The following is a 12,942-nucleotide window of genomic DNA, read 5'->3' on the forward strand; positions in this document are numbered from 1 at the left end:
ATCTAACACTTTAGAACAACCCAACAACTCTTCCCGATTCGGGGTCAAGATCAACTTCCCAAAATCCTACAAAATCATTAATTTGTAGAATCAAGAGGAGATAATGTAATCCTACCAGGACGTGTCCCAAGACCTGGCATAGTTTGCATGTCGCCCAAGATGGGATACAAGAACCCAGCGCCCGCAGACAACCGCACGGCACGTATCGGGAGAGTAAAGCCTGTGCCGCGCTGTGTGAAGTTACGTTGGAAATATTCGAGAGAATGACGAACCTTTCGGGACGTTTTTGAGCTTGGGGTCATGCGAGAACGAATATTGAGTTTTCGCTATGCAAACTGCAACGACTCATTATCAAACAATGACCAACGATAATGTAAGGGTGACATACCGGGAAGACGACTATAACCCTGTCGGGTGTATGTGTCGATTTGGGTGCGTGCTAGGTCGCTCAACTCAATGCCGTCAGCGCCATAAATCTGCCTTCCAATTATTTCTATTTTGTCGTCTATAGAAAAGTCGAGATCATAGAGAAATCTGAAACGGGATGGCCCTTCGCAAATCGCGACAACTGCTTCAGCGAGGGCCCGTGCACCAGCACCACCCTTCGCCCAATGGTTGCTCACAACGGCAGCATTTGCACCGTTAGCAAGGGCTTCCTCACGAACGAGTGCGAGTTCAGCTGCGGTATCAGAGCTGAAGTCATAACATGATTAGGCATCACGTTGAGGGAAAGTCATCAATACTTACGAAAACTGGTTGATAGCAACGATAACCTTGAGATTAAATCTCCGCGAATTCTGGATGTGCTTGGCGAGGTTCTTGCAACCTTCCTTCAATGTTACAAGATCCTCTTTTGTATAAGTTTCATGCAAAGGTTTTCCTGGAACCACATCCGGTCCCCCGCCGTGCATTTTCAAGGCCCGTGTAGTGGCAACAATGACCGTTGCATCTGGCTTGAGGCCGCTAGTACGGCATTTAATATTGCAAAACTTTTCCAGACCCATGTCAGCACCGAATCCAGCCTCTGTGAGGACGTAACCAGCTCGATCTTCAGAATCCCCTTCCTCCGTACCGGCCAATTTCAAAGCCACAAGATCAGCAAGGATAGAAGAGTTTCCATGAGCAATATTGGCAAAGGGGCCAGCGTGTACGAAGACGGGAGTACCCTAGCGGAAGCGAGGGTCGTTAGATGGAACTTGAAAAGGCAAATAAGATACCTACCTCAAGCGTCTGCATCAGATTAGGTTTGATGGCATCCTTGAGGAGAACTGCTAAAGCCCCAGACACTCCAAGGTCATCAGCTGTGATGGCGTCACCTTGTTTGCTCGTCGCAACTACCATGGTACCAAGGCGTTCCCTCATATCTTGCAAACTAGTTGAAAGAGCAAGGATGGCCATGCATTCGCTGGCTACGGCAATATCAAATCCAGCTTCACGTTCGTGGCCCTGTTCGGTCGAATTGCGGCCAATGGTTACTTTTCGCAGGAAGCGATCGTTGGTATCCAATACTCGGTTCCAGGTTATCGTGTCTAAATCGACGTCCAGTCGAGAGAAGCGGGTAATTTCCTCAGGAGTCAGATCGTTCGGGTTTGTTTTGTCGATTCCAAGTTTCTGGAGGCGCTTCAACATGAGGGGTGCAAATTCACGCTTTCCCTTCTTCGTCGGCACCAAACGACTATATAGGGCCTTTTAAAGGTTAAAGAGAATCCCATCTTGGCGTTTATGACGATACCTTATCGCTTTGAGTCGCTTCATGGAATATGCGTGCGTCGAGGGCAGCGGCTGTAGAGAATCATTCGTTAATCAAAGGAAGGTACATAGCGAAATCGTTTCCCACCTAGGAGGTTATTCGCGGCGGTAATTGCATGAATGTCTCCAGTCAGGTGCAAATTGAACTGTTCCAAGTCAGATGGCGCGAAACTTGAGTCTAAATTCGCCTCACTTCGTCCATAGGAATCACTTGACTATAGCCGCCTCCAGCTGCCCCGCCTTTGATGCCAAATGTGGGTCCTTGACTCGGTTGGCGAACGCAAGCAAATGCCGGGCGACCAAGTTCTGCCCCCAAGGCTTGTGCCAAACCGATAGTAGTCGTAGATTTGCCCTCACCCAGTGGCGTTGGCGTTATACTGTTTTAAATTAGACTGAAGCCATTTAGAAAGCCTTATAACATACCCAGAGACAACGATGTATTTCCCATCTTTACGGTGCGCCAAGCGTTTCAAAACACCAAGGTCGACTTTGGCTTTGTACTTTCCATAGCTTTCCAACTCGTCAGGTAGCAAGCCGATTTCGCGAGAGAGATGTACAACTGGCTTCGGTGTCTGAGCCATGGCAATTTCAATGTCGCTGGGAACATTTTCCAGTAGGTTTAGCTTCAATGGTTTGACTTTTAAAGATCTAGAAGCTTCCCAATGGCGTGTAGCAGATTGCAAAGTATTTTCCATCAACATGGCAACTGTCATCGGTCCAACACCCCCCGGAACTGGTGTGATATGGGACGCAACGGTAGAAGCGGAGGCATATTCGACATCCCCAACCAAACGGCTCCCAGACTTCTTTGTTGCATCTTAAATTGGTTTGCTTATTATACCCAAGATTGTCAAAATGAGCATACCAGGAATGTAATTTATGCCAACGTCAATGACGACGGCGCCAGGTTTGATCCAAGACCCTTTTACGAACTCTGGTTTACCAACAGCAGCCACCACGATATCGGCAGTTTTCACCTTGGAATCGTTAGGCTCATCTGGAAAGGGTAACGGCAAACACATACAATTTCTTCAACATTCTTGGTATGGGTATGGCATTGAGTGACTGTTGCATCCCGATGTCTCAAAAGCGCAGAGACAGGGTTGCCTACAATATCGCTACGACCAAGAACAACTGCGTTTGAACCAGATATTTCGACACCGGTGGACTCAAGCAGCCGGATAACAGCCGCAGGGGTGCAAGGGGCGAAAAGTGGGTCAGATGCGCGAGACGACAAGTGGCCGATGTTATACGCATGGAATCTACTCGTCGGAGGCGAGTCATAAGAGGGCGGGAATAAAAGTAAATAAGTCTCCTACCCATCAACATCCTTCTCAGGACTTACGGCCTCCGTCACCAATCGCACGTCTGCGGGTTGAATGTGGTCGCCGAGTGGTAACTGAACAAGGATTCCGCTGACTTGTTCATCTTCGTTCAACTTGCGCACGATCTCCACGATCTCGTCTGCAGTGGACTCGAGAGGGACCTTAACGTGTCGAAGCTGAATACCGACTTCACTGGCAGCTTTGGCCTTCATACGGACGTAAACAGTTGAGTCAGGACGTTCTCCAGCTTGTAGTATAGCCAATTGGGGCTGAAAGCGAGGGTATGTGGACTGCACAGATTTAATGCGGGCCGCGACGCCATCGCGAATTGACCTAGGAAGATAAGGTCAAGCCAAGGGATCACCCAAGGAGGAAGATATAAGAACCTTGCCAAGGTTGTCCCATCAATAACATTTCCAGCAGATGGAGCCTCTGTTGTCATTGTACGCAGGCGATGAAGGGATAAGTTGCGAGGCCAGATTGTGGAAGCGCGCAAGCCACGCATGGGCGGCTTATCTGCAATATCCCTTGTTTACATCAGTTTTGACAGAACATTTTGGGAGACGAAAAGGTTTCCTCAAACTCGTAAGCTCCTGTAAAAAATACAATAAAAGTGCCCGAGAGCGACGATTAGTTTGGAGAAAGGATTAGAGTGATTATTATACTTGCTAGGCGAATAATATACTCGAGTACACGTATTTCTTGGACTTTGCAGGGTTTGCCTTCAGAACCTTAGTCAGCTTATTGCCACGGTGGTACATTTTCTGCAAAAATGATGTGGCTTCCGTCGTCTTGCATTTGCCGTCGTCCTCGTCCTACCATCCTCCAGTGCCAGCATGAACTTCGCTACGTCAACCTTTAGAGCTTTTAGGACATGCGCGGCATCACCGTCGTCGTCTAGGATCCTTACGCGTCCATTGGTCCCTTGCCGCTTCTCCGGGGCGAGACGACATTACTCGGAAGGGACTGCCAGCACCTCGGAGGGTGATAAGGCGAAGGACCCACAAGGAGAGAAGGGTTCAACTTCAGACCTTGAAGAAAAGATAAAGGCCAAAGACGCTGAGGTTGTGGATTTGACGGTATGATTATCTTCCGTCTTGCTTTCGTTTACGTGGTTTTGATGTGCTGGTCAGGGCCGCCTTCGTTACCTTCAAGCAGATTTTCTGAATTTGCAACGAAATGCTGCGCGAGAGAAGGAGCAAACGCGCGACTTTGCAATAACGAGGTTCGCTTCGGATTTGCTGGAAACCGTCGACGTCCTCGCAATTGCTCTGAAATCCGTGCCCGCCACTGCTCTCTCGACACACGAGTCATCACAAACTTCTACCACCCCGCCTCCAGAATCCCTCCCAAAATCACATGAAGCCTACCTTCGGGAGCTGCACACTGGCGTAGAAATGACGCACCGCCTCCTTCTGCAGACATTGTTTAAATACCATGTCAAGCCTTTTGATCCAACCGGTGACAAATTTGACCCAAATCAACATGAAGCCTTATATCAAGCCCCAATACCCGGCAAAGAACCAGGGACCGTCATCGACTGCCAGAAGACTGGCTACACTATCAAGGACCGGGTCTTGAGGGCCGCGCAGGTTGGGGTAGCACAGGACACATCATAACGAATCTGAATATTCTGTGGATCTTCTGGATATTGGAGGAGGAGGAGTGTTGGTAGAATGCTCGATCAAAATTATATACGTAACCGTTAATTCGAAGAACCTCAACTCTAGAATATTTTTATTTTACTCAGTAGTGGTCGTCACCGTATCTCGACGTCAAATTGACTGCTCAGCCGTGACGAAAATTGGTCATGGACACGATTAATCTCTTCGTTCGTTAGAGACCTGATGTAACCTTAGTTTAATAGACAACTGAGAGGATGGAGTAGTCACCTATCCATTGAGCGGTAAATAATTCGATAGCACATGCTGGTTCTGCCTGTTGTTGGATGAGTAAATTGGTCGATCTAAAAAAGAGGTTAACGAAGCAAGGGTCAGGGCAAAACTTGCCCACCATTTTGACGTCCTCCACCAAGTCACCAGCAGTGTCCCGGACGAGATCATAGAGATTGTTTTCGCGGAAACGTTCGTTTTGAGGACTCCAAAAGCTGATATCCTTGATGCACGGTGGGTATTTGGAATACGGTCGGAAAGTGGTGATTTCCCCTTTCTTGAATTGCGAGAGGAAGCGTTCGTCTGTCGACCAGAACAAACGAATATCTGGAATTGAAAAGAGAACCATAGCTATTCGTTCAAGGCCCAAACCAAACGCCCAGCCAATCTTGTTTGAGACGCCTGGAGCAATAGATGAGCAGTGTCAAGGGGAACAAACTGCAAAGACTGACCTGCAGCATCCAACGTCGCCTGCTGGATGACTCCTGATCCAAGAATCTCCAGCCATTTGCCTTGGAAAAATACCTCCACTTCAAAGCTCGGGCTGGTGAAGGGGAAATACGCTTCGATCCAGCGCACTCTGAGGGGGTTGCTTGGGCTGTTTGCCGAACCTCCAAACAACTTGAGAATCAAGCTGTTCAGGGAGAGTTTTAGATTTAATGAAACGAGTTTCACAAATTGAGGATCATGGGACGGCTGCACAGGGTTGGTCGGCGACAGGTGGGGTACATCCTCGATGACAATATTTGAACGCGCAAGGAGTCGAGAAAGGCGCTCATTATCCTCTTCAACTTCTTTCATTCCCGATGCATTGGCGTCAAATATGCGTGCACCTTCAACTTGATGGAAAACTGGGTAATGCGATGCATCAATCTCGTCCCGACGATACACATCCGCTGTTAGCAGCCATCTGGTCTCCCCTTGACGGAACATTTCCACTTCGTGTGCAGAGGTGTGTGTGCGAAGCATCAACTCCTTATTCAGATAGTAGTTGTCAGTTAGCGAACGGCCAGGGTGGTCTGGGGGGAAGGAGAGTTCATCGAAGTTTTGGTATGGCGAAACGAAGGGAGAGACGGACGAAAAATGCGAAAAATTGGAGTAATGGGATTCAATCAGAGATCGTAGGACACCTAAAGGATGGGAAGGTTGGGTATGCAGTTTAAGGTGTACTTTCGAAAGGATTGTAGGGGTTACGTTGGTGATTTCGTCGGTTGGAATGCTGTTTCCGAGGATTTGTAGAGGTTTGAAGGAAACAAAACGCTTAGAGAAATACAAGTGAACATTTGGAGTTCTAACCTTAGGCCACACACGGGTGACGAGGGATGGTAACATGGTGGCACTGAGGAACCTTTTTTTCCCCTTACATAGATCAATTCACTTGGTCCGGCGGCAAATCTCGGCGAATGCACAAAAAAAAACACGATCAAGATATATATTCTCAAGTATACACTGGCATCGAATTCGTCAAAAGTCATTCCGGAGCAAGTATATCCTTCCAGCAGTCAGTGTCATCAAGGTAACGTAAATAGAAAGATAAAGATGAAAGTGGTAAGTACGAGTAGAAAGAGAAGGGCAAGAAAAATTGTTTTTACAAACACCAACGATAGATCAGTTTACCAGCCACCAAACCACCGTGTGGGAGGACGCCGGGGCCCGCGGACAACAGTCTTGGGTTTACGGCCATCCTCCTCCTCGGTATAAATCTCGACGGCAGTTGTGCGAGGACTCGCAGGGGTAGAAGATGAGCTAGCAGCTTCCGGGGTCGGGAATGCGGCAAGGCGCGTGTTCGCAGGCGGTACAAGGGTGACAGTTTGAGTTTGAATCACAGTTTTGGTATCGTACTCGGAAACGACAATAGGCGGAAGTTCTTTATACTGGAGGCAAAACACGACATGTCAGTAAAAGTGAGTAAGGAAGCGATGAGATAGCTCCAAGGAACGATCACGTGGTAGGGGAAAGTCGCGATCGGTCCAACTAAGCAGAACCCGATCACGAAAGGACAGGGACGAGAAGAAAAATACAAGTCCCCAATCCCAGACGAAGGAGTACGGTGAAGGGCATGAAGGGATTCATACGGACTGGGATATGAAAAAAAGGCGGCATGTATCGTAATCTCCTTCGTCTCAAAGCTCAGAACGGCGCGGGGAAGGCGGCGGTACCTTGGATTTTCGCTTTGTTCCTGCTGGTTCGTAAACATACTCTTCTTCAACCGTCTGAGGGCTGTCATTTCCAAGAGCACTACAATTTTCTTAGTGACATGATGAGAACATGGACAAAAAGCAAACATACATCAATTGTTCCATGATCCACGACTCGCGTCTGGAGGCATCATGCTCTCTGCGATTTACATTTTCTTCACGCTTGCTGATATCCCTTTCGCGTTCAACAATCTTAAGCTCGCGCTCGAGGATCTCCTCAGCACGGGGACCGGTCCAGCCGGGCGGCGCGAGGGAATCTTCCTTTACAATTTCTTTGATGATGGTTTGAATTGGACCGGTAATTGTTTCAACGGTCGTCGTTACTGCACAAGGCGGACAAAGAATGGGTGTGGACGAGGGAACGACACCGCCAGGAGCGCCTGCCAAAAGTTCGGCTTCACGGCGAGCAACTTCAGCCTCGCGGACAGCCACTGCGCTTTCCCGAGCAATGAGGGCTTGGGTTCGTTTGGGGGTAAGATAGCCCAAAACACCAGATGATGATGCCTCGGAGTTAGAGGTGGAGTTGTTTGAGGGAAGAGATAACATAACGGCCAAGACAGCGAGGACGAGAGAGAGAACTAATAGAAGAGTTGTTGAGGAGATAGTCCTGTTGTGGTGATGGGAGCGCTCGCGATCACTTCGATGGTGGCGCTCGCCATGGTGAGATGAGGAAGGTTGTCCACCGGCCATCCTGACTACAACTGGTATGAGGCTTGTAAAGGGAGGGGAAAAAAGAAATCCCACTGACCGCTAATCGATGAACTAGGCGACAAGGATGTTGTAGTTTGAGCACGTAGGATCGACGTGGTGGGAGAGAGACGAGTCGTGACGAAGAGGAATTGGCTGGGTGACGCAAAATAACAGAGGGGAAGATGGAAGTTCAAAAACAAGGTGACGCCGTTCAATTTCCCCCGAACATGCCTTTTTTTGCCCTTTTCATTGTTCAACAGCCACGTGTAATACACGTGCAGTTAGAATCAGGTGACCGTTGTCATTCTTTCTGTCTACTACTAGTACTTACTAGAGACCCTCATGGCGCTGCGTCGCCTTGCACAACAAAATAATGCTGCGTCCGCCTCTCCAAAAACTCCAGATACCCCTCATTTGAATTCTCAGCCTTCAACGCCACGTAGCCGTCTCACACATGCCGCCTATCGTTCACCAGCGTCCACACCCTCCATATCTTCATCCGTGCCTTTTGACTGGGAAGCGGCGAGATCCAGAGCCCCTCCACCATATGCCACTCCGCTACAGAAAAAGTCGCGTAACTCAGGTGTTGGAACTCCGGCAACACCAAGGAGAGCAGTCATCCGCAAGAAAAGCCTCTTTGAACGGTTTGCACCTTTTACCTTTCGTCTGTTTTCATTTTTTGATTTATGACTTCAGAATTATGAATCTTCCTTCTGCAATTGCTTTCGAAATAGCTCTCTTTCCTCACAATGTACCCTTACCCGCCCCTCAAACCTCTGCTCGGCTGAGTGCTGGTGTACTGCACCTGTTCCACTTACTTGTGCGAATATCCCAGGTACGCAGAATTCCAGACTCGGATTTGGGTTGGGAAGACATGTACCGAGAAGGGGAGGGCTATTCGTGGTTTGACTGGGTTAGTTTTTATTCTTTCCTGATACATCGACCTGCCTAACATGATGCCTTAGACTGTTCCTGTCATCTTTCTATGTATCTTTGGTTCGGCTATGAACGCCGTATATCTATTTACGCGGACAAAGATTTACCATCTCCGTCTTCGCTCTGACCTTGTATCGTCGCCCCACGCTACCTTTGTCGCCGGACAAGTTAGTCGAGAGTCTGAAGTGCAGCTTTCATTGGGGAGACGTTTATTATTACTTGCCTGGAATACATTCTCATCATCTTGGCGGTTCCTTCTTGGAATGAAACCCCGTTCTTCGTCTGCCCCTCCACAAGGAAAGACAAAGCCCGTACAGCAGCTTGAAGTCTGGACTCCTGGGGAGCTGCAGCTGGAACTTTTCAGCCTGTACTCTCCTCTGCATCCTTTGCTGTGGATTGCGACCGGGTCTTCAAACTGGATGCTAATGCTTCTCATCATGGGCTTGCTCAGTGGGCTCGTGAGTTGGTTTCGTTCGTATTCCTCTAATATTACTTATGCACACATAACAGTTAAACTTTTTGATACGGTCGTACCAGCAACTATTGAAGGACAGGGAAATCATTGCTGCTGAAGTCATGAGCGAGTATAATCAAATCGTCAGCTCCTGGTCATTTTAGTCCATGATTTTTTTATTCATTGCCCTTTCTAGTTCGTCAACCCTCGTGTCAATCCCATTCGCCACGATGTCGCAGTTATGACCCATCAAGCGGAAATTGTAAACATCTGGGAAGATTGAGGCCTTCTTCTCGTCGCCGGAAAAGCATTCATCACTGTGCACTCTCAAATGGATTAGATTTCCTGGGGTGACAAATGTAAAAGGTCGAACTAACCAGGTTGCGAGATAGGATAACCAGGCAAAAATGGAGAGTTAAAATTCTACATCTTGCCGAAAGGAGTTGTGCACGCAAATGTTAAATGATTACTTGCACCAGGGTGATCTTATGACTGAGATGAAATAGCAAATATTCGAGACGACTACTAGTACAAAGCCAGAGGAATGAAGTCCATGTTTTTGATGTGATTCTACAGATGAAACTGGGTATATTGCCAGTATGCACTAAAAAACTAATGCCTCAAGCCTGCGCATCAATACATCATCAGATACAAATGGACCACCGAAGTAGACAGGGACTCGGAATGTATCGTCGTCGTCGTCGTGATCAAAAATTTCAGAAATTCCGCAGTCAGAAGACACTCGACAGACTGCCAGGTGGAGGTTGCAGATCCTCAGGTCGGGGGATGGAAGAAGATGACCACCAATGCCCACCCCAAAATGTATTTCTTCACCGTCCCGCAGCCGTACAGTAGGTGGCACCCAATCCGGTCGAACAACTCGATAGTAATACTTGTACTAGGCGATACGTGAATTCAAAATCGCAACCAAAACAAATAAAACTCACTTGACTCCCAGAAGAGTTTGCTTCAATTCCCCAGGCCAGGTGCTTATTCATCGCATCGTGAGCATTAATTTCCATAGTCAGCGTGTTGCATGGATGGTTTATATTATCTTGTATGGTTTTGAGGACCAACGCGCAGCCTGTAAACATTTCAATTGCAGCATGTGTTTGTGTCTAGGAAAATATATAAGTAAGAAAAGCTTCATCCAATGGATAGAGGCACCTTTGAGTTGATAGAAAACGGGATGATATGAGCACAGCGGGGTATCACAGCACCTGGAGGGAAGAAAGGATATCCCGTGAGTGGACAGTGGCCGCCGTCGCGGAGTATGGCCTACAACGGACCTTAGCCTAGTATCCAGTCGACACGGTCTGACTTACCAGATCCTTCAAAGCCGATCCAGTGACTCGTTTTAGCATCTGCTAACAATTCCTCAATCTGCTCAATGGACCTGTGACTCGGACGAGGGTAAAAATTATCTTGAGGTGTCAGTTTTCCACCAGGATTTCGAACTTGAAAAAAATGTCAACACAAGCTGGGTACCCAGCAAAAGACTCGCATACATGCGATCACCAGATGAGACAAGTAGTGACTCCCCAGCTGCGTAACTTTCAAAAGGTCGCCACCGGACTCCTGGAGTTCCTGAAGAACAATATTTGCCCATTCATCTGCGGGCAAAGTAGAAGCCTCGTTATACACTTCCTCGGCTTAAAACACGTCCAGCAAGAGAGGGGTTCAGATTAGAAAATCAAAATCGACGAAGCAACACACCCAACCTTGCTACAAGTACATTCCCACACTTTCCAAGTTCCAATAAGAACTCTTTAGCGATAGTTTTTGGGGCTGGCGCGTGGGTGATCAGAGCTTGCAGTATTATATGTGCAGGCACATTGTACGCCGACGATTCTAGGCCCCCAGAGGTGGCTGTCCGGTGGATCCATCACCCTCATTCATTAGTTTCAAGAGCGCCAAAGGATAACTTGGGACTTGGGACATCATTCCAGAGCAGCGGTTGCAAAGTGAGCAAAGTCAGACATTGTGACGCTCGTGTTACCAGTGTTATTGACTAAGACAGCATCTCAACCAATGGATGAGGAGAACCGCCTCTAGGAATCCAAACTTTAGGGCGAAGAATCGTTGGTGTACCCTTGGTGTACGCGAAAAATTGGCGCTCAGAGTAGACAGCTTGTTATAGTAGTCGATTGTCAGCGGTCGCTGTGTCACCGACTATAAGCGTCGATCGGGTAATATGTAGTGATCGAATTTATAGCTTACTGACTTGGTCGTTCCCATCCAGTCTCCCGTAGCCTGCAACTCCTATAATGATGGTAATGATAGTTCATATGAAGTTTCCATCTGTACCACGAGGCTTCTATCTTTCAGCTGGTGCTCGACAACTTTGCCTTTGTTGCCGACCAGCAATGTCTTCCGCCATTTTCTCCACTGCCTTTCCGAGTCTATCCTCATATAAATTATACTAAACTCGCTTCCTCGCAGCATCCACTGGCAGCGAGCTGGATGAACCGTGTACCAACTCTTTTACCCTGCTCAGCCGAATGTGTGATCCACACCAACGCTTTCAACGTCCCCCTTGAAGCAATCTCGTCCGTCAGAGCCTTTTCTACTAAACGCGATGTTTCTGGGTCCAACGCAGAGGTTGGTTCTGCGGAGTCCCCAAATCAATCAAAGTTCCCGGACAATCGAAGAGGATACTCACCGTCCAATAGGAGAATCTCGGCTGCATTGAGTGACAGAGCTATCACAAGTAGCATCCTTTGTGCTTCGCCCCCACTAAGATTAGACCACTCTCGTTGCCATAGATTTGGATCCAAACCCCACCCTTGCGCTAGCTCGGAACTGCGCCTTATCACCTCAGCTTCGGCGTTATTTCGTGCAAGGGCCCGATGGGTTCCCAAGGATAAGATGGAGTGTATGAAATTTGTTGGTGTTCCTGGTAAAAGAGAAGGCCTTTGAGGGACATACATGACCCGAGTCCTGTAATGAGGTATGCCTATTTCGAAGGGGTCAGACTAGATCGTTTTATGCATACGAGGTATGCATCGTTACCTTGCTCTTGGGGAGTCTTTCCGCGGTATAAGGTTCTGCCAGAGTGGAGAACGAGATGAGCAATGCATTTGAGTAGCGTTGACTTTCCTGAACCGCTTCTTCCCTGCAAGACGAGAATATCGCCTATGTAGAAGATGAGGTGCAGACTCAATGTATACACCAGCCAACTAACCTTCGTTCAGGGTTAGGTTTACATCGTGAAACAAGGATTGCCCTTGCTCCAAGGTGCAAGATATATTTTGAAGGTCGAGAAGTGGCGATTCTAATTGATCCATGGCAGGGGAGAGCAGAGCAACATCACTCAGTGACTCCTCGGTCACCTCCACAAGACACCTCCAAACATTACCTTGCTTGTCAAGGTCTATTACCACGGTCATAATTATGTAAGCCGTCGTGCTGTCCCCCAAGGTCATATATCGTTTTTATTTCAGCCGAAGCGTTAGAGACCGCTCTAGACTGCTGCCAAACCCAACCAAGCAAATCCATCGTACTAGCCCCCAAGGTCATATATCGTTTTTATTTCAGCCGAAGCGTTAGAGACCGCTCTAGACTGTTACCCTGCTTGTCAAGGTCTACTTCCACGGTCATAATTATGTAAGCCGTCGTACTGTCCCCCCAAGGTCATATATCACTTTTATTTCAGCCGAAGCGTTAGAGACCGCTCTAGACTGGCTGCCAAACCCAAC

General features: G+C 48.0%; 5 protein-coding genes across 5 annotated transcripts; 2 read left to right on the top strand and 3 right to left on the bottom strand.

Annotated features, from left to right (window-relative positions):
* Positions 1-10: 10 nt before the first annotated feature.
* Positions 11-3,516, bottom strand: LACBIDRAFT_187631 (uncharacterized protein; the record flags this gene model as incomplete). Its single annotated transcript, XM_001875357.1, has 14 exons — positions 11-66; positions 116-220; positions 273-335; positions 389-693; positions 748-1,166; positions 1,222-1,686; positions 1,733-1,782; positions 1,838-1,895; positions 1,943-2,126; positions 2,173-2,566; positions 2,615-2,726; positions 2,774-3,011; positions 3,069-3,407; positions 3,461-3,516. The coding sequence occupies 14 exons, from the start codon at positions 3,514-3,516 to the stop codon at positions 11-13; spliced, it is 2,844 nt and encodes a 947-aa protein (XP_001875392.1).
* Positions 3,517-3,910: 394 nt separating this feature from the next.
* On the top strand, positions 3,911-4,871 carry LACBIDRAFT_187879 (uncharacterized protein; the record flags this gene model as incomplete). Its single annotated transcript, XM_001874822.1, has 2 exons — positions 3,911-4,153; positions 4,208-4,871. The coding sequence occupies 2 exons, from the start codon at positions 3,911-3,913 to the stop codon at positions 4,691-4,693; spliced, it is 729 nt and encodes a 242-aa protein (XP_001874857.1). The 3' UTR covers positions 4,694-4,871.
* A 1,500-nt stretch (positions 4,872-6,371) lies between these two features.
* On the bottom strand, positions 6,372-8,018 carry LACBIDRAFT_292261 (uncharacterized protein). Its single transcript, XM_001875358.1, has 4 exons — positions 7,913-8,018; positions 7,256-7,859; positions 7,126-7,204; positions 6,372-6,840 (listed from the first exon to the last, which is right to left on the bottom strand). The coding sequence occupies exons 2-4, from the start codon at positions 7,852-7,854 to the stop codon at positions 6,580-6,582; spliced, it is 939 nt and encodes a 312-aa protein (XP_001875393.1). The 5' UTR covers positions 7,855-7,859; positions 7,913-8,018; the 3' UTR covers positions 6,372-6,579.
* A 178-nt stretch (positions 8,019-8,196) lies between these two features.
* On the top strand, positions 8,197-9,850 carry LACBIDRAFT_292262 (uncharacterized protein; the record flags this gene model as incomplete). Its single annotated transcript, XM_001874823.1, has 5 exons — positions 8,197-8,498; positions 8,551-8,767; positions 8,820-9,248; positions 9,301-9,387; positions 9,441-9,850. The coding sequence occupies 5 exons, from the start codon at positions 8,197-8,199 to the stop codon at positions 9,525-9,527; spliced, it is 1,122 nt and encodes a 373-aa protein (XP_001874858.1). The 3' UTR covers positions 9,528-9,850.
* A 1,759-nt stretch (positions 9,851-11,609) lies between these two features.
* Positions 11,610-12,531, bottom strand: LACBIDRAFT_187846 (uncharacterized protein; the record flags this gene model as incomplete). The annotated part of the gene is made up of 4 exons (XM_001875359.1): positions 11,610-11,852; positions 11,907-12,200; positions 12,257-12,379; positions 12,429-12,531. The coding sequence occupies 4 exons, from the start codon at positions 12,529-12,531 to the stop codon at positions 11,662-11,664; spliced, it is 711 nt and encodes a 236-aa protein (XP_001875394.1). The 3' UTR covers positions 11,610-11,661.
* Between the last annotated feature and the right edge of the window lie 411 nt (positions 12,532-12,942).

Source organism: Laccaria bicolor, genomic scaffold (genome assembly GCF_000143565.1).
Source record: "Laccaria bicolor S238N-H82 LACBIscaffold_2 genomic scaffold, whole genome shotgun sequence".
In the NCBI taxonomy this organism is placed as follows: Eukaryota; Fungi; Basidiomycota; class Agaricomycetes; order Agaricales; family Hydnangiaceae; genus Laccaria; species Laccaria bicolor.